Source organism: Lissotriton helveticus, chromosome 11, assembly GCF_964261635.1.
Source record: "Lissotriton helveticus chromosome 11, aLisHel1.1, whole genome shotgun sequence".
In the NCBI taxonomy this organism is placed as follows: Eukaryota; Metazoa; Chordata; class Amphibia; order Caudata; family Salamandridae; genus Lissotriton; species Lissotriton helveticus.
In genome coordinates, this window is record NC_136072.1 from 32,585,543 (window position 1) to 32,610,254 (window position 24,712).

General features: G+C 43.2%; 1 protein-coding gene across 1 annotated transcript in view; it reads left to right on the forward strand.

The window, feature by feature from the left end:
- LOC144792796 (uncharacterized) overlaps positions 1-24,712 on the forward strand; it is an 844,113-nt gene that overhangs the window by 184,983 nt on the left and 634,418 nt on the right. Inside the window, exons 20-22 of the mRNA XM_078667999.1 lie at positions 11,163-11,282; positions 17,414-17,622; positions 21,121-21,190. Of these exons, the coding sequence (XP_078524125.1) occupies positions 11,163-11,282; positions 17,414-17,622; positions 21,121-21,190 (399 nt within the window). The remainder of the gene's footprint in view (positions 1-11,162; positions 11,283-17,413; positions 17,623-21,120; positions 21,191-24,712) is intronic.

Consider the following 24,712-nt stretch of genomic DNA (forward strand, 5'->3'; position numbering starts at 1 on the left):
ACACCAAGGGGCCTGTTGGTGTGTGAGGGGCATTTAAACAACATTGTGTGTTCCCCATCACTCTAGAGATCACTATCACCCTGAGTGGATTCCACTTTGTTTATTCGCATGACTCGGGAGACTGAATCCACTGACTCTCTCTCTCTCCCCCCTCTTGTTAAAATTTGTTTATAGACAGCGTGCAGCTGTGGGAGTTCCCTTCCCTTTCCCTTTGGACCTGCACTCATTTTTTACACGCAACCACTCTATTTCTTCGAAAAAACCTTCCTGCTCTCCTCATCTGTCAACATGGAGGATGAACATGGACTGACTTTCAGTGAGGATGATATCGACCGCATTCTAACAGATGATAATCCTTTTGAAGGCCTCAGTAGCAGTGACCCAGGGCCTGCAGTAGCCGATTGGGATGAGCTGATGAACACCCGCAAGATCCAAATCAGAACTGCACTCCATGGCTTACTGATGAGGGAGTACCTAAGAAACAAGATGGCCCCACATGGTTTATTGGTTAAAACTGAACCGTTTATTTTCCAGGACGACCTGGTTTTCAAAAAGGCATGGTCTCTTATCTCCTGGCACTGCACCAGGGATTGGTTGGTACTCATAGTCCAGACTGCAGCTAGGAAGTCATTAGAACTAAAAGTAGAGATCCAAAGACTTGAGGTACAGCTTAAGGCCTTCATTTCACCAGCAGATCTCAAAACAGGTTTAGAGGAACTAAACCAACAAATGAAAGAATTTGAGGCGGGCTTAAAACAAAGCAAATTTAACAAATTGAAAAAAGACAAAGACCGCTTCACCCCTGAAAGAGCCTACCCGTATACTCGAGCAGATTATGTCATGAAAGATAACCTGAGCGATACAGACAGTGTTAACTCCGAGGGCAGTAACTCTAGTAACAAATCGGGAGGTTTTCAACAAAAAAAGCAGAGAGGCGGCTTTCGTCAACGAAGAGCCCAATTCCCGCGTCAAAGAGGCTGGCGTGGCTTTCAAGGCCCCCAATTTAATCCTTATCAACCTCCTTTTCAATTCCCACAATACCAATTTCCTCCACCTCAAATGGGACAAATGTACCCCCAGTGGGTCCCAGACCAAACTAATGTACCCCAGAATCAACAACCTTTTTTATCTTGGGGCCAGGGATCCCGCAGAGGGCGGAACAAGAAGGGCAACAATGTGAATTGGCAGTCCACAGAGGAGTCAGACCCACGTGTCGTAACAAGGAGTATGGCGGCGAACCAGGCGTCAACCAGCCACAGGGGGACTTAGTTATAAACATAACCCCGTGGCCACTTACTGATCTGCAAAAGGAGGTGTTGAATAAAGGCCTGGGTTACGTCCCTACCAATAGACCAGACATTTTCCTACTCCACAAGGAAATGCAGGAGTTTATAAGAACTATAAAGCTGCGGGCATTCTTCAAAGATAAGGATCCACCAACAGAGATTTCTGACACTGGTGTCAACATTTACTCCACTTGACAACCAGCTTCCTGTTGAAGTATTGGCTTTCGAAAAAGCCATGATGCAGGAATTGAAAGGTCTAGAAATCAGACAAAAGGTCTTTCAGAATATGAGCAAAACAGAGAATGAGGCCATAAAAGAACTAAGGATGAATAAGAACTTGGTTATAAAACCAGCAGATAAGGGTGGTGCAGTGGTTGTTCAAACAACCATAGCCTATGATAAGGAATGCAGGCGGCTCCTTTCTGATAACAGGAACTATCAGATATTGACGGAAGATCCCACTGAATCTTTGAGAGTCCAGATAGGTGGTATGGTGGAAGAGGCACTTACACATGACTGGATCACAAAGAAAGAGTCCGAATTCCTGACACAGAGGAACCCGCGCATTCCCTATTTTTACACCATTCCTAAGGTGCACAAGAACCTGGAGAACCCCCCTGGTCGCCCCATAGTTTCCGGAATCTCATCCATCCTGGAACCTTTATCCAAGTTTGCGGATGCATTCTTGAGGCCACTTGTACAGGCTACTGACACCTACCTACGGGACACCAAAGCAGTACTACAACTGTTGAATAATCAAACCTTCGATCCTACTTCACAGATGTTGCTAAGCCTGGATGTGGAGAGCCTCTATACGAGTCTCCCCCACGACGAAACCATCCAAATTATTGAAGAGGTACTGCATTCGACGAATTGGGAATACCACACCCCACGGAATGTAGTGTTGGAGTGCATTTCACTGGCACTTAAGAAAAACTTTTTTGAATATGAGGGCACTCTTTTCTGGCAGAAGCATGGGACCAGCATGGGCAGCACTTTTGCCCCGAGTCTGGCTGGACTATATGTCCACCATTTGGAATCTACGAAAATCCTGCATCAAGACAATCCTCACAGGGTGAGGATTCGCACCTGGCGAAGGTACATTGATGATATCCTGGTTATCTGGGATGGAGATGCAACCATGATAACTGAATTCATCGACTGGCTTAACAATCAAAATGCCTTTTTGAAATTCACGCACCAGGCATCTAATACCAACATGGTTTTCCTAGATTTGAATATCTATCACGAAGCCGGCGTGTTAAAAACGGAAACACATTTCAAGCCTACGGCAAGGAACTGTCTCCTCAGATTTGACAGCTTCCATCCGCGTCATCTGAGAGAGAACCTTCCTTATGGACAGTTCCTACGCCTCCGTCGGAACTGTACTGATGTGGCCAGATACAAAACTCAGGCCAAGGATCTCAGTGCCAAACTAAGACAGAGGAAGTATCCGGAGACTGTGATCAAAAAAGCCTTCACCAGAGCACGAAATAACAATCGGGATGCCCTTTTGGAGGACAATCCACGTAAGGAGAATGCCGAAAATAGGACTGTTTGTGTCACCACATACAGTCCGGTCAGTAACCAAGTGACAAAACTGGTCCACAAACATTGGCGCACTCTAACGAGTGGTGGCTTAACTTTGGAGAAACCTCTTTTTGCTCACAGAAGGGGTAGAAACCTAAGAGATATACTAGTTCACACGAGACCACCCCCTCCTATCAACGACCAGACGAGGTTACAAGGCGTACATGGGCACTACCCGTGTGGCAACTGTAATAACTGCCACCTCACAAAAAAGAGTAAGAATCTAATTTTCACAAATGGAACAACATGGGAACAACGTGCATTCACGAATTGTAACAGTAAAAATATAGTCTATCTAATCACCTGCCCATGTGGAAAGGAATATGTGGGTATGACCACCAGACCTGTTAGGGTCAGGTTAAATGAACATAAAAGCAACATCAGGTGTAAGAGATTAACGACTAAGATGTCAACTCATTTTATTGAACAACAACACTGTGTGAATGAGCTACACTGGACAATAATTGAACAATTGCCCTCAGAGACAGGTCTCCTGGAAAAAGAACAACGGTGGGTGTTCCGGTTGGGAACGGATACCACTGGGCTGAACGATTCCATTCCATGGAACCTTCTCAGATAAACACTTGATCTGACTACCCATCATAATGTGGTTGGTGTGCATATGTGGTTATATACAACAAATGTCTTTTTGTTGGGTTCATATGGATTGTGGTGTGAGTGTGGATAGATATCACCGAGTTGTAATTGTGGAGGTACCCCCTATGGATTAAGTTCCAGGGGATTCCCCTATTCATAACCATTTTTCCTCATTGAACCGGCGTGTGTTAAATCCATACGTAATAGCAGTCCATTTAACTACATATTCAAATACATCTCTGTTAGATATTAGATTCACTTAGGCTTGACCTGTTTGGCCAGCAAGTTGCCCTAATGCCTCGCCTTATTGTCACCAGAGCACTTTATCCATAGCGCCATTTACCTGCAGGCGTTTTTTTCGCATTATCGAGTGCTCCGCGTCTATACGTAGTGTCTCCGCTGACGCATGCGCACCAGCCATGCCTACCGCACAGGCGTCTTTCCATAGCGGTAGTGCGCATGCGCGACAAAGTAGCGGAGGGAGCTAGCGCAACACCGGATGCCCGGAGATTCCCTCTCCGTATTTGGACATTCACCGGGTTGCATTATTCAATTATTCAATTACCCTCCGCTAATTACCAACTGGCACAACATATATAAGGGCCTCGATCCCTTTGCAGCTCACTTCATCCGAGCCGCGTTGAGGGAAGGCAGGCGATTAGCTGTTGCAGTAACCGTGAGTTATAGACCACAGACAGAAGTCGTTTTACACTGTACTTGTGTCGTTTTGAAAACATAGTTCTCCTACTGAACCCCTGACATTGATTTTGTAGGTTTTCTGATTAAGAAAGGAAGGATTCCCCTATACGCTAAAGGCTCATGAAGTCCAGTATTTGGGAACTCTAAGTAAGATTTGCATTCCTTTCTGCTGTGCTCTCTTGACACCTGAGCACAGAGTAATGTTGGTGTTGCGTGTATATATGTTTGTAGTGTCCTTTTTCTTTTTCTTTTTCTTTCCAGGTACCAATTATTTTTTTGGGGTCTTACCTGATGTTTTTTCAGAGAAGGGATTTTCTTCTCCTTAAATCCTGTGATAGTTAGACTTGTATGTTTATCTATGATTTTGTCTCCACAGGTTCTGACGCCAATTGGGCGCAACGACACTCACTAACATTTAACATTGTGAGGAACATTACACATTGTGGTAATATTTTTATTTTCACTTTTACATCTTACATGTGAGTAAGGGGGGTTAGTGCATTAACCCTTGTCCTGAAGAAGGGGGCTTTGACCTCCGAAACATGTTGACTTTTAATACAGTGGTTTGATACCCTTACACGTATCTTTTATAACCACGCCCTGCACTTTTATTTTAATAATACCAGCCGGGGATTTAATAAAGTTTTTTCTCCCACGTGCCAGGTATTTTTTAACTACTCACCTTTTTTCACCTCACCTCACTCACTCTTTTGTAAAACACACACCCCCACACTTAGTTCACGTCAAGTGCTCCTGCGTATTCGCGAGTCGTAGCACGCCGCATTCCGTAGAGGGGTGCGAAGGCCCCGATGATGAAGCATGACACCAAGGGGCCTGTTGGTGTGTGAGGGGCATTTAAACAACATTGTGTGTTCCCCATCACTCTAGAGATCACTATCACCCTGAGTGGATTCCACTTTGTTTATTCGCATGACTCGGGAGACTGAATCCACTGACTCTCTCTCTCTCCCCCCTCTTGTTAAAATTTGTTTATAGACAGCGTGCAGCTGTGGGAGTTCCCTTCCCTTTCCCTTTGGACCTGCACTCATTTTTTACACGCAACCACTCTATTTCTTCGAAAAAACCTTCCTGCTCTCCTCATCTGTCAACATGGAGGATGAACATGGACTGACTTTCAGTGAGGATGATATCGACCGCATTCTAACAGATGATAATCCTTTTGAAGGCCTCAGTAGCAGTGACCCAGGGCCTGCAGTAGCCGATTGGGATGAGCTGATGAACACCCGCAAGATCCAAATCAGAACTGCACTCCATGGCTTACTGATGAGGGAGTACCTAAGAAACAAGATGGCCCCACATGGTTTATTGGTTAAAACTGAACCGTTTATTTTCCAGGACGACCTGGTTTTCAAAAAGGCATGGTCTCTTATCTCCTGGCACTGCACCAGGGATTGGTTGGTACTCATAGTCCAGACTGCAGCTAGGAAGTCATTAGAACTAAAAGTAGAGATCCAAAGACTTGAGGTACAGCTTAAGGCCTTCATTTCACCAGCAGATCTCAAAACAGGTTTAGAGGAACTAAACCAACAAATGAAAGAATTTGAGGCGGGCTTAAAACAAAGCAAATTTAACAAATTGAAAAAAGACAAAGACCGCTTCACCCCTGAAAGAGCCTACCCGTATACTCGAGCAGATTATGTCATGAAAGATAACCTGAGCGATACAGACAGTGTTAACTCCGAGGGCAGTAACTCTAGTAACAAATCGGGAGGTTTTCAACAAAAAAAGCAGAGAGGCGGCTTTCGTCAACGAAGAGCCCAATTCCCGCGTCAAAGAGGCTGGCGTGGCTTTCAAGGCCCCCAATTTAATCCTTATCAACCTCCTTTTCAATTCCCACAATACCAATTTCCTCCACCTCAAATGGGACAAATGTACCCCCAGTGGGTCCCAGACCAAACTAATGTACCCCAGAATCAACAACCTTTTTTATCTTGGGGCCAGGGATCCCGCAGAGGGCGGAACAAGAAGGGCAACAATGTGAATTGGCAGTCCACAGAGGAGTCAGACCCACGTGTCGTAACAAGGAGTATGGCGGCGAACCAGGCGTCAACCAGCCACAGGGGGACTTAGTTATAAACATAACCCCGTGGCCACTTACTGATCTGCAAAAGGAGGTGTTGAATAAAGGCCTGGGTTACGTCCCTACCAATAGACCAGACATTTTCCTACTCCACAAGGAAATGCAGGAGTTTATAAGAACTATAAAGCTGCGGGCATTCTTCAAAGATAAGGATCCACCAACAGAGATTTCTGACACTGGTCTAAGACCCAAGTCAACATTTACTCCACTTGACAACCAGCTTCCTGTTGAAGTATTGGCTTTCGAAAAAGCCATGATGCAGGAATTGAAAGGTCTAGAAATCAGACAAAAGGTCTTTCAGAATATGAGCAAAACAGAGAATGAGGCCATAAAAGAACTAAGGATGAATAAGAACTTGGTTATAAAACCAGCAGATAAGGGTGGTGCAGTGGTTGTTCAAACAACCATAGCCTATGATAAGGAATGCAGGCGGCTCCTTTCTGATAACAGGAACTATCAGATATTGACGGAAGATCCCACTGAATCTTTGAGAGTCCAGATAGGTGGTATGGTGGAAGAGGCACTTACACATGACTGGATCACAAAGAAAGAGTCCGAATTCCTGACACAGAGGAACCCGCGCATTCCCTATTTTTACACCATTCCTAAGGTGCACAAGAACCTGGAGAACCCCCCTGGTCGCCCCATAGTTTCCGGAATCTCATCCATCCTGGAACCTTTATCCAAGTTTGCGGATGCATTCTTGAGGCCACTTGTACAGGCTACTGACACCTACCTACGGGACACCAAAGCAGTACTACAACTGTTGAATAATCAAACCTTCGATCCTACTTCACAGATGTTGCTAAGCCTGGATGTGGAGAGCCTCTATACGAGTCTCCCCCACGACGAAACCATCCAAATTATTGAAGAGGTACTGCATTCGACGAATTGGGAATACCACACCCCACGGAATGTAGTGTTGGAGTGCATTTCACTGGCACTTAAGAAAAACTTTTTTGAATATGAGGGCACTCTTTTCTGGCAGAAGCATGGGACCAGCATGGGCAGCACTTTTGCCCCGAGTCTGGCTGGACTATATGTCCACCATTTGGAATCTACGAAAATCCTGCATCAAGACAATCCTCACAGGGTGAGGATTCGCACCTGGCGAAGGTACATTGATGATATCCTGGTTATCTGGGATGGAGATGCAACCATGATAACTGAATTCATCGACTGGCTTAACAATCAAAATGCCTTTTTGAAATTCACGCACCAGGCATCTAATACCAACATGGTTTTCCTAGATTTGAATATCTATCACGAAGCCGGCGTGTTAAAAACGGAAACACATTTCAAGCCTACGGCAAGGAACTGTCTCCTCAGATTTGACAGCTTCCATCCGCGTCATCTGAGAGAGAACCTTCCTTATGGACAGTTCCTACGCCTCCGTCGGAACTGTACTGATGTGGCCAGATACAAAACTCAGGCCAAGGATCTCAGTGCCAAACTAAGACAGAGGAAGTATCCGGAGACTGTGATCAAAAAAGCCTTCACCAGAGCACGAAATAACAATCGGGATGCCCTTTTGGAGGACAATCCACGTAAGGAGAATGCCGAAAATAGGACTGTTTGTGTCACCACATACAGTCCGGTCAGTAACCAAGTGACAAAACTGGTCCACAAACATTGGCGCACTCTAACGAGTGGTGGCTTAACTTTGGAGAAACCTCTTTTTGCTCACAGAAGGGGTAGAAACCTAAGAGATATACTAGTTCACACGAGACCACCCCCTCCTATCAACGACCAGACGAGGTTACAAGGCGTACATGGGCACTACCCGTGTGGCAACTGTAATAACTGCCACCTCACAAAAAAGAGTAAGAATCTAATTTTCACAAATGGAACAACATGGGAACAACGTGCATTCACGAATTGTAACAGTAAAAATATAGTCTATCTAATCACCTGCCCATGTGGAAAGGAATATGTGGGTATGACCACCAGACCTGTTAGGGTCAGGTTAAATGAACATAAAAGCAACATCAGGTGTAAGAGATTAACGACTAAGATGTCAACTCATTTTATTGAACAACAACACTGTGTGAATGAGCTACACTGGACAATAATTGAACAATTGCCCTCAGAGACAGGTCTCCTGGAAAAAGAACAACGGTGGGTGTTCCGGTTGGGAACGGATACCACTGGGCTGAACGATTCCATTCCATGGAACCTTCTCAGATAAACACTTGATCTGACTACCCATCATAATGTGGTTGGTGTGCATATGTGGTTATATACAACAAATGTCTTTTTGTTGGGTTCATATGGATTGTGGTGTGAGTGTGGATAGATATCACCGAGTTGTAATTGTGGAGGTACCCCCTATGGATTAAGTTCCAGGGGATTCCCCTATTCATAACCATTTTTCCTCATTGAACCGGCGTGTGTTAAATCCATACGTAATAGCAGTCCATTTAACTACATATTCAAATACATCTCTGTTAGATATTAGATTCACTTAGGCTTGACCTGTTTGGCCAGCAAGTTGCCCTAATGCCTCGCCTTATTGTCACCAGAGCACTTTATCCATAGCGCCATTTACCTGCAGGCGTTTTTTTCGCATTATCGAGTGCTCCGCGTCTATACGTAGTGTCTCCGCTGACGTATGCGCACCAGCCATGCCTACCGCACAGGCGTCTTTCCATAGCGGTAGTGCGCATGCGCGACAAAGTAGCGGAGGGAGCTAGCGCAACACCGGATGCCCGGAGATTCCCTCTCCGTATTTGGACATTCACCGGGTTGCATTATTCAATTATTCAATTACCCTCCGCTAATTACCAACTGGCACAACATATATAAGGGCCTCGATCCCTTTGCAGCTCACTTCATCCGAGCCGCGTTGAGGGAAGGCAGGCGATTAGCTGTTGCAGTAACCGTGAGTTATAGACCACAGACAGAAGTCGTTTTACACTGTACTTGTGTCGTTTTGAAAACATAGTTCTCCTACTGAACCCCTGACATTGATTTTGTAGGTTTTCTGATTAAGAAAGGAAGGATTCCCCTATACGCTAAAGGCTCATGAAGTCCAGTATTTGGGAACTCTAAGTAAGATTTGCATTCCTTTCTGCTGTGCTCTCTTGACACCTGAGCACAGAGTAATGTTGGTGTTGCGTGTATATATGTTTGTAGTGTCCTTTTTCTTTTTCTTTTTCTTTCCAGGTACCAATTATTTTTTTGGGGTCTTACCTGATGTTTTTTCAGAGAAGGGATTTTCTTCTCCTTAAATCCTGTGATAGTTAGACTTGTATGTTTATCTATGATTTTGTCTCCACAGGTTCTGACGCCAATTGGGCGCAACGACACTCACTAACATTTAACATTGTGAGGAACATTACACATTGTGGTAATATTTTTATTTTCACTTTTACATCTTACATGTGAGTAAGGGGGGTTAGTGCATTAACCCTTGTCCTGAAGAAGGGGGCTTTGACCTCCGAAACATGTTGACTTTTAATACAGTGGTTTGATACCCTTACACGTATCTTTTATAACCACGCCCTGCACTTTTATTTTAATAATACCAGCCGGGGATTTAATAAAGTTTTTTCTCCCACGTGCCAGGTATTTTTTAACTACTCACCTTTTTTCACCTCACCTCACTCACTCTTTTGTAAAACACACACCCCCACACTTAGTTCACGTCAAGTGCTCCTGCGTATTCGCGAGTCGTAGCACGCCGCATTCCGTAGAGGGGTGCGAAGGCCCCGATGATGAAGCATGACACCAAGGGGCCTGTTGGTGTGTGAGGGGCATTTAAACAACATTGTGTGTTCCCCATCACTCTAGAGATCACTATCACCCTGAGTGGATTCCACTTTGTTTATTAGCAGTGGTAAAGTGCACAGAGTCCTAAGGCCAACACTAGCAAAAATCCAGCACAATTGGAGGCATGTGGGCAAAGAGTCTAGGGGAAGACCACCCAAAGGCTGACGGGTCTAACACCATTGGTATCTTTTATATATTCACATTCCCAGAGGCTCACCATATTCATTCTCACACTTGTGCTTTGAAATCTACGCTATGGTGGCCTCTAAGGGGAGTAGGAGAGCTTAAGCCTCCACATCATTGGGTGAAGTTTGAGTTCTTTCAAATGAGGTTGATGTGTTACTAAACATACTATGTTATTTCAGCCCTATAGCCAGTATCCACTATATACTGTATGCTGTAGATGTTACACAGTAAAGTTCTATTTTTAATATACCAGGGATTCCCAGCCAGATGATGGGGGATGATTCAAGCACTGGAGTTACAGATAGGTAACTTGTTTAACCCCTTGGACCCTGGTGACGGAACCACTCCATCACCAGCCACGGGTGGGCTGTGCTAATGACGGAGTGGTTCTGTCACGGCCCCGCGGCCGCGTCTGCGCGGCATTAATTCCGCGCCTGTGCTGAGTGTTCCATTGAGCGGGCAGGGCTGTGATGGAACCACTCCGTCACAAGCACAACGCGCCCGTGTCTGGTGATGGAGTGGTTCCGTCACCAGCATGGCGGCGCCGCACGCCCCCCCCTCACACCAAGCGCTGCGGCGGAATTATGGGCACGGCCAATGGGTTACTCATGGTACTGGCAGGGGAGATGGCTATCTGAAACACAAGGGTAGCACAGGCTCAAGGGCGCACACTCCTTGACCAATCTGAGTTCTGCCAGCACACAGTGCAAAGCAGGACCAGCAGATGACGCTTGTGATGCTCTTTAGTTACCAGGGCACATTTAGGCAGTTGATAGACCCCTAGTGTCTCCTCACTGGGTCAGAGAGAGTGGCTGCCAGGAAAGGGCAATGGCAAGTGGGGGCTGTTCCACAAAGATGAACAAAAACAAATAAACAGGACGGAGTTTCACCACTCGTGGCATGGGAAGTAATTGTGATTTCTTAAATTTCAGAGATTGAAATAAATCCATACAATGCCTGCTGTGCAGACTTTAGCTCTTTTGACCTCTGCCCTCTGTACTATGAGAAGAGGCCACCAGATTTCTGCTATGGATATATCCCACCACGCAGAGGTAAGTCACTTTGAATGATTATAAGTATTACTTGTGTCAAAGAAAATGACCTAGCACAGAACTGTTAGGATTCATCCCCCATGGATCGATGGCATAATGACATTTCCAGCCAGTGGTATACCTGACCCATTGCTCCTGTTCCTTCTCTAATTAAAAAATGGATGACATTTTATTTTTATTATGTAATCTTTTTAAATCAAAAAGCTAGAGCTCTGGGCAGTTTGCTCAGTTTGTTCCCAATGGTTTCCAAATATTTGACAATGAAAGGAGTAGAATCCTTTGTATCGTTTTGCTGATCTTAATGACAGTCTTGTCGAGAGCCATCGAAACATATACAATATTGATAATTTCACATAAACAAATTAAAAAGCACTGTTACGGTTATTCTAATTATTGTTAAAACGTAATTTATTAGAAGTTCAATGTCCAGTTACATACTTGAAGTGAGAGAGCTTTTTTTTCAACAGCAGCACTCAGAGAGGCAGGGTTGCAGCACTACGGGCCCGATTCACAGAACTAACTTAAGACAAAATCCTAAACTTACTACCATTTTTGTATTCACAGAAGGCACTTACTCATTTTGGTATTCACAGAAGACACTTACTCATTTCGGTATTCACAGAAGTTAGGACTCCTAACTTTAGGACTCCTAAATGCCTTCTGTGAATACCGAAAGTCTTAGAATTAGGATTTTTCTCAATTTAGTAGTAGTAAAGTTAGTAGTCCTAACTTTAGGACTCCTAAATGCCTTCTGTGAATACCAAACTTCTTAAAATTAGGATTTTTCTCAATTTAGTAGTAGTAAAGTTAGGAGTCCTAACTTTAGGACTCCTAAATGCCTTCTGTGAATACTGAAAGTCTTAAAATTAGGATTTTTCTCACTTTAGGAATCCTAAAGTTAGGACTCCTAACTTTACTACTACAAAACTGAGAAAAATCCTAACTTTAAGACTTTCAGTATTCACAGAAGGCATTTAGGAGTCCTAAAGTTAGGAGTCCTAACTTCTGTGAATACCAAAATGAGTAAGTGCCTTCTGTGAATATCAAAATGGTAGTAAGTTTAGGATTTTGTCTTAAGTTAGTTCTGTGAATCTGGCCCCAGATTCGTGCAGGATGCTAAGAGCGTCAAAACTATGAAAGGGAATGGCACCTGCCTTGCATGTTGTGTGATAGAACTCTTTTTTTCCATTTTCAGTGACAGTTTTATTGCTATATGCATCCTCCTTTGTTGTGTTCCCTGAAATTATTGGAGCCACACCTAATAGATTTCGTAAGCACCAAAAGGAAACTTTTACTTGTTTGCTGAAAACGAAAACTTGAGGGAGTGCCTCGCCCCTCCCACTGAGTTATGTGTTTATGGAGAGGTGCATTAGCAGTCAAACCTATTAGAGGGCCATCACCTGAGAGTGATTTGGCAGAGCTCAGACCTGAACTCCTAAACCAGTACGCACACAGGTATCTTAAAACGAACTAAATATTGACATATATCACTGTTCTACAAATCATGTAAGAACTTGCACAATAATTAACAATACCTCCATAAACAAAATAGTCATTAGAATGGAATGAATACAAAATGCGCTGCAGTCCTATTTCTTAGACATCCCTAAGCAATTACTTTAAAAAACTACCCACGGTCCTGATTGAGGGCCCAATTCACAGAACTAATTTAAGACAAAATCCTAAACTTACTACTTTTGGTATTCACAGAAGTTAGGCTTTTGTCTTAAGTTTGTCTTAAGACAGACTTAAGACAAAATCCTAACTTAAGTCTGTCTTAAGTCTGTCTTAAGTCTGTCTTAAGACAAACTTAAGACAAAATCCTAACTTCTGTGAATACCAAAAGTAGTAAGTTTAGGATTTTGTCTTAAGTTAGTTCTGTGAATCGGGCCCTTAGAGTTTGGCGACAAGATGCTCTGTTGCAAATGTAACTGCTTACAATGCCTGCAAAAACATTGGTCTACCCACCTCAGTTAGAGATGTGCAGACTGTAAGAATTCCATCAACAAAGGCCTGATTTGAATACTTCCTCCGACAGCTTGCTGAATATTATACAGCTCTTCCCATTTAGGGTGGATGGTGTGGTGGCATTTGTTCCTGTCTGTCTCTGCCTTGATGGGCTGGTGGAATTTGTTTTTGAAAAAAAAAAATCTTTTGAAAGGTTTGATTCCCATCAGTACCATCTCTCAAACATTTCCTACTTTGACTTGAGATTCCATGACTGCAGTTTTTTTCAATGCAGAGAGATGTCCATGGGGCCTGCGAACATCTCTAAATTTGTCAGATGCATGTTCTTCAGGCTGATGCAGAATGTACTTCAGTGCCCTTACAGACTTTAGTCTGCCTGCCAAACTCTAAATTAGGCCCTACATTCCTAATAGCTGACTAAGTCTAATACAGCCTTATATGACCAGTCGTTAAAGGCACTGAACCTGAGTTAAAGATTTGAGCCACAGCAAGGGCCTAAAACAATGGTATGGGCCTTTAACAAAAGGTATAGCCTGAGGTAGAAGGGCTATAAGGCTATTAGAACATTCCACCCACTAAGGGGCTTAAGTTAAAAAGGGAGAAACAGATAGACAAACATTGGAATGTTGGAGCAGAAGGCTTGTACCAGCCATTATAGGCCCAGAGCCATTTCTATTGTTTTTAATGGAGCTCTCAACATTCCAATTTTCTAATATAGTGTACTTTTTACACAGTACAATTAACCTGTACCTCCTATTTGGTTTCAGAGAACGCAAATGTGCTTCCATTTACTGTATCTACTCTAAATCTGTTTCAGAAAAACCACACACGGTCATTTATTCAGAAGCAAACCATTACTTACAATGTTACGTTAAATCCTCAAGAGAGTTCTCTGGCCTGTTAACCTCTTGTGCGCTGCACACATTCCCCCACTGTGTGGGCGAATTAATTAGTAGGCGCGATTCGGATGGCCCCCGGCCGTCCTCCGCACACACCCACCGTGACATCAGGCAGGGGTTAAGAAAATATAAATAAAAACCTGCATTATTGTTGCATGCTTATATTAGAATAGCTTTTGTATAAGTCTTCACAATCCTTCTAATGCACGAAACAAAATCACATTGGATAGAGCAAGGCCAGTATTGCATGTCACGTTATCAAAATATTTATATAAAAGCATGCCACATGTCACTATGTTCTATGTATTATGATAACTTCAATCACCCTATCCTTATGGAAAGGTTATTTCAAGAATATTGTAGGCTGAGGAAGGAAGTCACTTTCTCATCTTTGAATATGTGTGCCTCATTTTTTTGCAGTCTGTACTGAAGTGTGTATCATCACTTCAGGCACTTGACATCTGCCACAGCTCCTATTGTGGATGTATAGCCTATAAATGCAACTCTTTTCAGTGGAATGAGAAGACCCACACCATCATCCTGGCATTCTCACTTGGCAAATTGAGAGATAGTTTGGAAATCAGTGCCCCTCACCACACCTCTCTTCCAATATCTACCCTTTAGTCATGACATTGTATAGTCAGGCGAGTCCACAGTAGAAACACTGTTTAAATTCTTGATTTTTAAATGTATGTATTTTCATAACCCATTTTGGTGAATTGATCATTCTCTTTGTAAAATTGTTCATACTGTAGCAATTTCTAGATTTGTCGCTTATCTGCAGAGAACAGAAGGATTGTCTGGTCTCAGAGCCTCTCAAGAATTTAAAAAATCTGTGGAATAAACTGGTGCACAGATTTGCCAAATGCCAAAAATCCAGTCCTCTTAGAGAAATGGAGTCTCCCAATTGACCAGAGGCATCTCAATCAGGGGGATATTATCAAGGACCGGTCTTAAAATTATCGCTGTTTTATCGGCAGGAAACTGCCGCTAAAACGACGATAATGGGCTTGATAATACGCCCTTGTTAATTCCCATGGAAGCCCATGTTAACATCAGAACATGGGCTTCTATGGGAATTAACAAGGGCGTATTATCAAGCCCATTATTGCCGTTTTAGCAGCAGTTTCCTGCCGATAAAACGGCGATAATTTTAACACCGGTCCTTGATAATATGCCCCATAGTTCTGTCGAGTTGTGGCATTTAGTTGTAGAGTTGGTGCCCTAGGAATTATTAGTGATTGCATGATGAAGGGTTCGCCACCGGAGTTTGAGTACATTGGCTGTTAAGCGCATACTTTAGCTCCAAGTAACATATTCCGGCTCCCAATAGCGGCTAGAATTAAAAACAAAATGTGTTTCCTAGCTCACAAAGCCAGTTATAGCCCGGCCCATCTTTCAGTTATACTTGCCATCTCTGGTGAATTGAGAGGGCTGTGAAGCAGAGACACTTCACTCCTGGAAGTCCCCAAGTTCAGTATTTCCAGAGCACAAAATAAATAATTTTGAGGGACAGCTACCTCAACTTGGAACTTTGCCACCTGACCCACGGAAATTAACCCTTAACACCTCAAGATCCATCTCATTCTTAGCAAGCATACATTTTAATTGACTTATCACACAGTGTTTGTGTTTTATATAGACGTCTTGCCTTTTCAGATCACTTGTTCTGTTTCATTTGTTTAAGCAATAACCTGTCTCAGTGTAACACCATTGTTCTGTCATTATTCAACTACATGAATGGTAAAATAAAAATAAATAAATAATCTTAACCACCACAGATCTTCTGTTGCAAGTATGCAGGCAATATGCATGTATTTGTGGAACATAGAGAGAGAACAAACCTAGCTGGGCTCTTCTTAGAAAGGAAGGATTGTAATGCTGTACAGGTGGATGGGGATTCTTTTCATGACTGACAAAAAGGTTAAATGAGATGTGTTGTTGTTTACCAGCATCAAATTACTTGCTTATTAAAAAGATGGGTTTTAAGCTCTTTAGTGAAGTGAAGGAAGGAGATTGCCTGCCCTGTGGCTTGATGATGTTAAACCTCTTAGGTGTCTAAAATGAAAAAGTAGTCTTGGCTTCAAGTCTTAGGATGTCAAGGTTCTGTGTGATGAATTTGTCTTCTAAGGTGGTTAGTTTTCTGCCAGTTAAAGTAGTTTGTTAGCTGGTATGGTAAATGCTGCAAGAGGTCTTGAAGATCAAGTAGGCCGACCTAGAGAAAGGAATAGTAGAATAACTGTGGAAAAACTGTCTGAACAAACAACCCAATTGAGTAGGATATTGTTTCACAGAAAAGGGTCCTAACAGCAGTAAATGTCAGCTGCCCCAACACACCTCCAAGTGGTACCAAAGGAGAGCAGGTTCAGATGACATCATAATTAATGATTTGAAAAATATGTCCTTCATAATTCACAGCTCATTCTAAAACTCTCTAATTTTCAATTGATGGGATTATGATCGCGGAGGCCTGTGAGTGTGCCATTCTTGCTATGGGACTCTCCAGGTCATGAAGTATGGATATGATATATTTTTGGTAACTAATGGCCAGAAGCATGCCAGGTATTGGAAATTCCCTTGCCTCAATATCAGTGAGAAAGTGTATAGTTTGTATCACCTTTAGGGTGAACTTTGAATGTACAAATTGTGTGCAAAGAGTGAAACCAAACCCTGCATTAGGGAATAAGGAGTACACCAGATAAAAGCCTTTAACCGCCTGCTTGCGGGCGGAATTCCGCCCGTACGCTGAGATTTTCTAAAGCGCATGTTACGTGACGAGCTGGGCTCGTCATCAGCGTGCGAGGAGGCTACGCCATGACGAGCCCAGCTCGTCATCAGCGTAGAAGGGGTTAAACTTTCCCTGTATAGAGTAATAGGTGAAGACATTCATAATGTGTTTGTGCCAAATATGTGACGTTACAACGCATGCTAATACATTGCATGCCGTTGCAACGCAAGTTTATACTCCGACTTTCTGTGGGGGGGGGACGCTGGAAGGTGGAATAGATTAATTTTCTATTCCAACTCCAGTGTGTGCAACAGTAAGGAAGGTGTTGAAGTTAAATCCTTCTACCCACTGCTGCACACATTTTGCGTTGCAACGACATGCGATGTAAAGGCATGCGTTGTAACAGTTCCGTTGTAAAGGCTGTTTCCCGTTTGTGCCTAGCAAAGGGTGCTGGGGCATTTGTAGTAAACAACTAACTGTTGAATGGAAATCTGTCTCCCTTCTACTTTCTAGTAATGCTGTGTGATTTCTACTAGGATTCTTCTTTGGCGATCCCCACATATACACCTTGGATGGCCTTACGTACACCTTTAATGGTCTAGGTGAATTCATCTTGGCCAACGTACGGAATGAAAATGACACTGTGGTCTTCAGGCTTCAGGGACGGACTGCAAGAGCTGGGAACGGGACTTCTCACGCGACAAACTTTGTTGGGCTGGCAGCACAAATCAGCAATGGATCAAAGGTCAGTGATATGCCATTCTTTTATATCATTGTCATGGTTGATATAAAAGATCTCTATGTAACTACAGCACCTGCACAATATGGAATAAGGAGAGAGAATCGTATGCTCTTCTCAAAGTGCTCCAATTTTCTCAAGTATGTTCAGATTTTTTGTTTTGCAACTTAGGATCAGCTCTGTGATGTGCTCAAAATGACACAGTTGGTTAGGATTAAATTCACTTCAACAAAACAGCTTCCTGACATATTGACTTTAACAGATGCAAATAGTTCCAACATTGTGGCACCCCTCAACTCTTCCTCATAGCTAAGTATAATGTAAAGTCACACGAGTAGGTATTTTTAGTGTAATGAACTGACCTAAGGATTAGCAATCTTTGGATCTTGTTCATTGCACTAAAGTCTCAGGGAGGTGTAAGGCAGGGCTGATCACTAGTACCGGTTCTATTTCTGCTTTGCAGTCAACATGGAGGAAAGAAAAAGGTGCCTTTTTTTCAAAAGGCGTCACAGAGATTTACTTACCCAGCTTCCATTGCGGAGATGACCTTCTTCCTATTTTACTTGAAAGACCAACTCTTTTGGTTATAAAGAACCCAAATACTGCTTCTACTGCTCTGTTGTGCATAGAGAAGAAATGCAAGGCTACGTCATTTTCTCCTGCATACATCTTAAATAGGTAAAAGCTGATTCAGTGGTCTCTCAATGCTAAGGTCTTGCAACACTGCAGCCCTTTGACTTTTCCTCTAGAATGAAAGGGGAAAAGTGGGACACAGTAGGTAAACAAATCAGGGTTTTGGCAGCGGATGCTGTTCAAATTGCAAAATCCATTGTCTCTTCTTAAAAGATATGATCGCAAATTGGTAACACAACAGTGATGAGGAGGTATGGATGGCTTAGGAGCACAACAAGCACACAGAAGATGATGGAAGAAATGCTTGAAATAAGTGTAACCACTGCCAGTCACTTGGGGCAGGGCATGACAAGGCCAGTGTGACAAATGCATTGCCAACTGCCCCCTGGTGCTGCAGGGGTAGCATTGGGCCTGTTCTACACTTTTGCAGCAGCCACTGCCTTTCCATCAGCTCCAGCTGGTTTTCCTAAATGCAAATGAATACCAGGTCAACCTGTTTCTGATGTTTCTGGACCTGAATTACTGGTGCAAGATTTTCTAGAGCCATCAGTTACTGGTCCAGAAATGACCAGCCCTTTTGGACTTGGATGCAGCCACATCTCATAGGGAGATACAGCTCCACTTTACTAACAGTCAGGTGTCTAGTGGTTTGTTTGTATGTTTGAGGCAGATAAAAGCATGTGTTCAGGGCTTTTAGCAGCCTAATAATAGACATGTCTGTGCCCCCATCTTAGTGTACTTTATCAGGACAAGGGGAAGCCCTTCAATGCTGTTTTGTGTGGGCCCCTTTGGCATGTTGGGTTAGGGTGGGGGCTGGGCTGTGCCTTTACAGCAGTTGCTGTCCCATCAACCATCTATATCTGGTAAAACCGGACCTGGTGTTTCTGGACCTGAATTACCAGGACCAGATTTTTGTAAGTCCTGGAATGTTTGGGCCCAAAAATATCAGCATAGTTGGACTCAGGTAGGTGCTTGTATGAGGAAGACAACAGCATGTGTCGGAAGGCTTTTAGTAGTTGACTAATAGAATTGTCTTTGTTCTCTCCATAGTGTCCTTTATCAATTCCAGAGGGAGTTCTTCAGTGGTGTTTGGTTGAGGCCTGAGCCAACAAGCTTTCATTGTTGTAGTATATCATGCCTGAGGGTAGCCTATATGTTGAGGAAGTAGATTTAGAAGATCACTTGTTGTTTCCATTTCCTTGCTAATTGTGATTTATGTGTTGGAGAGACCATGAGTTTCCCTTTCAGTGGTGAAGCTGGGATGAGCCTCACCTCTGTATCTGTTCAATTGACATGTTTTTGAAGAATGGAGCTAGGTAATGGAAGGTTTACATTCTTAGACTGCCTCAGAGAGGGTCTCTTGGGAACTGCTTAAAGAATATGGTCTTTGTCTCAGCTCTGTGTGTGGGAGGAGAGCCTGTTACATTCTAAAGACTATAACATAACTGCATTGTCTGCACAGACAACGTGTAGCAGTGAATGGAAGGTGATTTGGATATGGAGGTGAATGTGAGGCCCAAGATGTTCTTCTAGTTATGGGTCAGCAGCATGATTAGCTGAGCAGCATTAGTGGTGGACTACAGATTGAAGATGGCATCCTGCAAGGTCTTGGCTCTTGAATTACTTGGTAAATTGAAGGTCTATATGTTTACTTGCATTATTCCAAAGTCCCAGTGTTGTTGTGAATATGCAGGAACTGTAAAAGGAACAGACTTGACTTTAGAATAAAAATCACGAAGCAACAAACGATCCCAAATATGTCATCTTTAATAGATCTTAATCCATTTTGAAATTCAGATCTATTCGGGATGGTGCACCATTAAACATGGCTGAATTTGTTCTCCGGTGATCTACATATATCATTACAACAATACCCATTAAATTGTGGATTAGAAGCTCAAGGCCCTAGCCCCATAGTCATGCTGTTGCTGATCTGAGTATGATCCGTGTGCATGAAAAACGAGGATCATATGAAATAATTGGGGTACATAAAAGAAATTAATGAGTGTAATCATGCTAGCCGCCATAAATAAAGGGATGGTAAGCTAAGTCGTAAAAGCTAAGCACCACTGGGTGGCTTTTTTGGAATAAAAATCAAGCTATGCCTGTAATCTGAGCTCCTTTTGTGCGTGCTGCTCACATGTGACTAACAAATGTACATTAGTCAAGAGTGTCAAACATGAACAAGTGATATAAAGCACCACTGACACGGGTGCCAAATAAACTTATACCTAATACATTTTGTTGATTTTCCTTAGTCGGAGTCTAACTGCTGGACCCTACTAGCTGATCATCAAACGCAAGATAGATCTAAGTATCCTTGTCTGGCAGTCTGCAGAATCCCACACTTTCCTAACCCCTCTGGCAACTGACCAACCAGAATAAGGCAGTCTCCAAGTTGTGCAGTGGCCAGAAGTGGTTCAGTTCCCAGTGAGAACTCTATGATTCCACAATTGTGTTGAAGCCACAATTTGTGGAGAATTGACCAGTAGAGGTTCTGCTTTCTTTCTGTTACTGCTCCCTGACAGTACGTTCTGCCACTAGTTGAGGCTATTCTCTTTTACCCAGCACATGTTTGCCACACAGCATATGTGCACTTTACCACTAACCCAGCATTCATTGATGTCCACGTAGGCTAGAAGTGAAACAGCTGGAAAGTCTAGCATTTTCAAGGAATGGTGGCCTTAATATATCTCAAATCAATGCTGCATTGACCCTCTTTATATAATGATTAATCATTACAATTATTGTAGATTTGTTTTGAAATTCATGAGGAAAATCATATCATCCTAACCTCTTTGACTAGTAAACCTGTTTGTTGACATGTTCAAAAAATGGCATTCATAAAGTTTTCAATCATTTTTGCTTTAGGTGCAGTGGGGAATTCGTGATGAAAATATAACTACAGTTATGGTCAATGGGTCATTTCTTTCTATTACAAGTAAGTAATCCCTGTGCTACACAGTTCATTTATAAAGATCTTTAATTCAGATCACTTTATAAAACTATAATTTACTTGGAGAATAGGCTAAGAAGATGGGTGAGGCATGTGATTTTGTTTGGAAAACATGCCTTACTCGCACACCCATACCACAATAGTAAGATCAAGGATTTTTTTTACATTTGCCAGTTGGCCACCATACCACCTTGGTAGCAGAGGTGACACCTTCACCCTACTGGTAAGCGGCTAAGCAAAGTAAATCCCACCTACAGGGAAAGGGTATGATCATAGGGCCAATATATCATTCATGGCAGATGTGCATCACCTATGTGATTCATGGGAGTTGACCCCGAAAGCAAGGAGTCTCTAAGTGTGTTGGGTACATTTAAGAATTTTTCTGCCCCGGACTTATTCACACCAGATCCCTGGCAAAACATACACTGGCAGGAATGACATTGGTGACGTTTCCACGCCTACTCCATTCCTTTTAATGCAGACTCTGTCAACAGTGTGCACTACTTTCCCCATAGGTGCCCAGAAGATAAGCAGTAGGGACATCTGACATTTTTCACTGGTTATTTTATACTGATTACCACTAGAGATGGGTGAGATTCAATTTTTTCATCTGCTGTTCACTGTGGGCAACTCCGCGTTTTCGCATCCACCTGCCCCATATTGGATAAAGAGAGGAATGTGGGAAAAATGCCCTGCAAAACAAGAATGTCAGTCAGTCAGTCAAAAACACTTTATTAGGTTATTCAAAACCATAAAAGCATGTTAAAATACCCATCACATAGAACCAAGAGTTACAATCATTCATCATAGATAAAATACATGTATAAAAATTTCATCTACAAATAAATACATTTAAGATACATATTATAAAAGGGAAAGTCAAATTACACTCTAAAAGGTATGATACCACAAATGACCGATGTAACAAAATACAAATAGAATAAGGCAGAATATTACAAAATTATGAAATAAATATACATGGTGAAAAGTCTAAAACCCCTAGGCCCACATTCTTTTAATATTTCCTTCTTTTCCTTGCTCTAACTGCTGCTGCTAAGAAGCTGACAATATTAAAGTTTCCCAAGGGCTATTCAACCTCTGCGGATAGGTAAGAGTCGGCCTAACCTGCAGGAAGCCTTTATACTTTAAAATTGGGAAAATAAAACGCTTGTGAATCTCCAGATAATAGTCGCAAAACATAACAAAGTGCAAGGTATCTTGCCTTGAAATGTTATCACAAGAGAATGGTCTCAGATCCTCCATCTTACTCCAGCCCAAAGGTTCGGCTAATAAAAAATGTAAAATGTTAAATCTCAGTCTTATCAAGAGAAAACAATGATAGGGCTTGTTAACTGTGGCCAGATAAGGTTCCATTAAATAAGAGGTTTTTAAAATCTGGTGAGCGCGGGCGGTAGGTTTCGATAATTCAGTGGCCTCTCTTTCTGCAGATGCTAAACGTAAGAACGAGGTCTTGGCCCACAACAGATCTTTTTTTAAATATACTGTCAGGGTTATCAAATACCTCTGGGCGACCAAGCACCCTTGTTATGCCTTTCACATGACTCAGCCATGGGATGTTACTAGCCCTATCTAGTTCCCTACAATCTCATATGATATCTTGATTTAACACTAACTCCGGGTTACACCAAATCGAGATCCATTTGAGAAGAGGGGACATTTTAATTAGATCGGCCACATAGCCAATACCCAATTCCTCATGAATTATGTACAAAGATGTAGATTGGGGGACTGAAAGCAGGCTTCTTAAAAATGTATTTTCCACAGTTTCAAGCTCTATGCAAGAATGTCTTTTTCGAGTTCTCGAGGAATGCAAGGAATAATGATTTATGTGTCATCTGGCACCCAGCACTGCTAGTGGCTGGACAGTTTAATCAACTTAATGATAAATGAAGTTTATTAAAATGGTATCTCTGAAAGTACATTTCAAAAAAACTTTCAAAGCAGGGGAGCTTGAGTAGTGTTGCTTTCCTTCCCAGAAGACCTAGGAGGCAGACACTGCACGTTGAATTCTCTGCTTGAGAGGATGCTTTGAAATGCACCGCCACCTATCTGGACCATGTATTTACTTTAATGCAGCAAGCATTAAGGTAATTTAGCTGCTAAAATCCTATCAGTACTTTCAAATCTGCTGTACTGTTGTTTTATTTCTGATAGATACATCTGCCGTGTGGATTCCTCACCTTGTGAATACCCCTTGCGTCAGCAACATTCAGAAATTCTTTTTTCGTAGCCTCGCGCCGACGTGGACTCCTGACGTCATAGAGAAACGACCTCGCTCGCGACTCCGCTGACGTCACCGACGCCTATAATAGGCCCACGCCGGCGTGATGACATCAGTTCCCTTTTTTCCGCGTCGTCGACGCTAACGGTTTCGGGATACTCTGTAGCCTTAGTACATTGTTACTTCGTTTTCTCCAATTCTCAGATATTGTCATGTCGACAAAGAAGACCGGTTTTAAGCCTTGCAGAGAATGCGGGAAGATGATGTCCGTTACGGACCCTCATCAAGACTATATCTGGTGTTTAAGCTCGGATCATGACGTCGATGATTGTTCATCTTGTCAAAAGATGAATCCGAAGGCTCTTCGTGAGAGGGAATCTAAACTTCTTGTTGCCAAACTTAAAGCAAGTAAGGTTAAAAGATCCTCAAAGCATCCGAAGAAGTCGAGGTCGAGATCCTGGTCAAGGTCTCGAGAGGCGTCGGCCTCGAAGTCATCATCCGGTCATGCTTCCGGTTCCCGCAAGAAGCATAAGAAGAGGAGACACGGATCACGTCATCATTCCAGATCAAAGTCTCCCAAAAGGATGAAGTCGAAAGTGATTCCTCCTCATGAGTCGGTAGGTGAGGCTTCACCTTCGGAGTCGGTGGTCCATTCTCCGACTCCAGTTCCAGATCCGACGCCGACTCCGTCTCCGGCTCCGTCTCCGGCTCCATCTCTGGCTCCATCTCCGGCTCCGGAAGACACCGATGGAGTTCCTGTTGAGGAAGGGACTTCGAATCCTGTTGAGGAAACAGATTCTAATGTACCTCGAGGTCAGCCTGAGCATCCATCATTTCCGACTCCAGGTCAGGACCCTTCTGCGTTTTTAAACGCGATGTATGGTGTTTTCTCGAGGTCGTGGTACCCCTCTGGAGCACCTTCGGGTCCAATGGCTTTCAATTTGGGTGTTCCACACTCATATGCTCCGGCACCCTTCATGCCGTATATGCCGGCTCCGACTCCGTTGTGGCAGTACCAAGCTCCACCGCGGTCGACGCCGGTGTCGACGCCGGCTCGGCCGAAGTCGGCGACTCCGGTCCCGACGTCATCGACTCCCTTGGATTCTATGGGGCAGCCTTCCAAGCCCTCGGATTCGATTCCGAAGTCGGCTCCGGCGCCGTCGAATTCGGCGTTGGATTCGGCTGCACTTCGAGTCAAAATGAGATCTCGTAGAGAGGCTCAACGGCTTCGGGAGGAGCAGAGAGTTAATGATTCATCTTCTGAG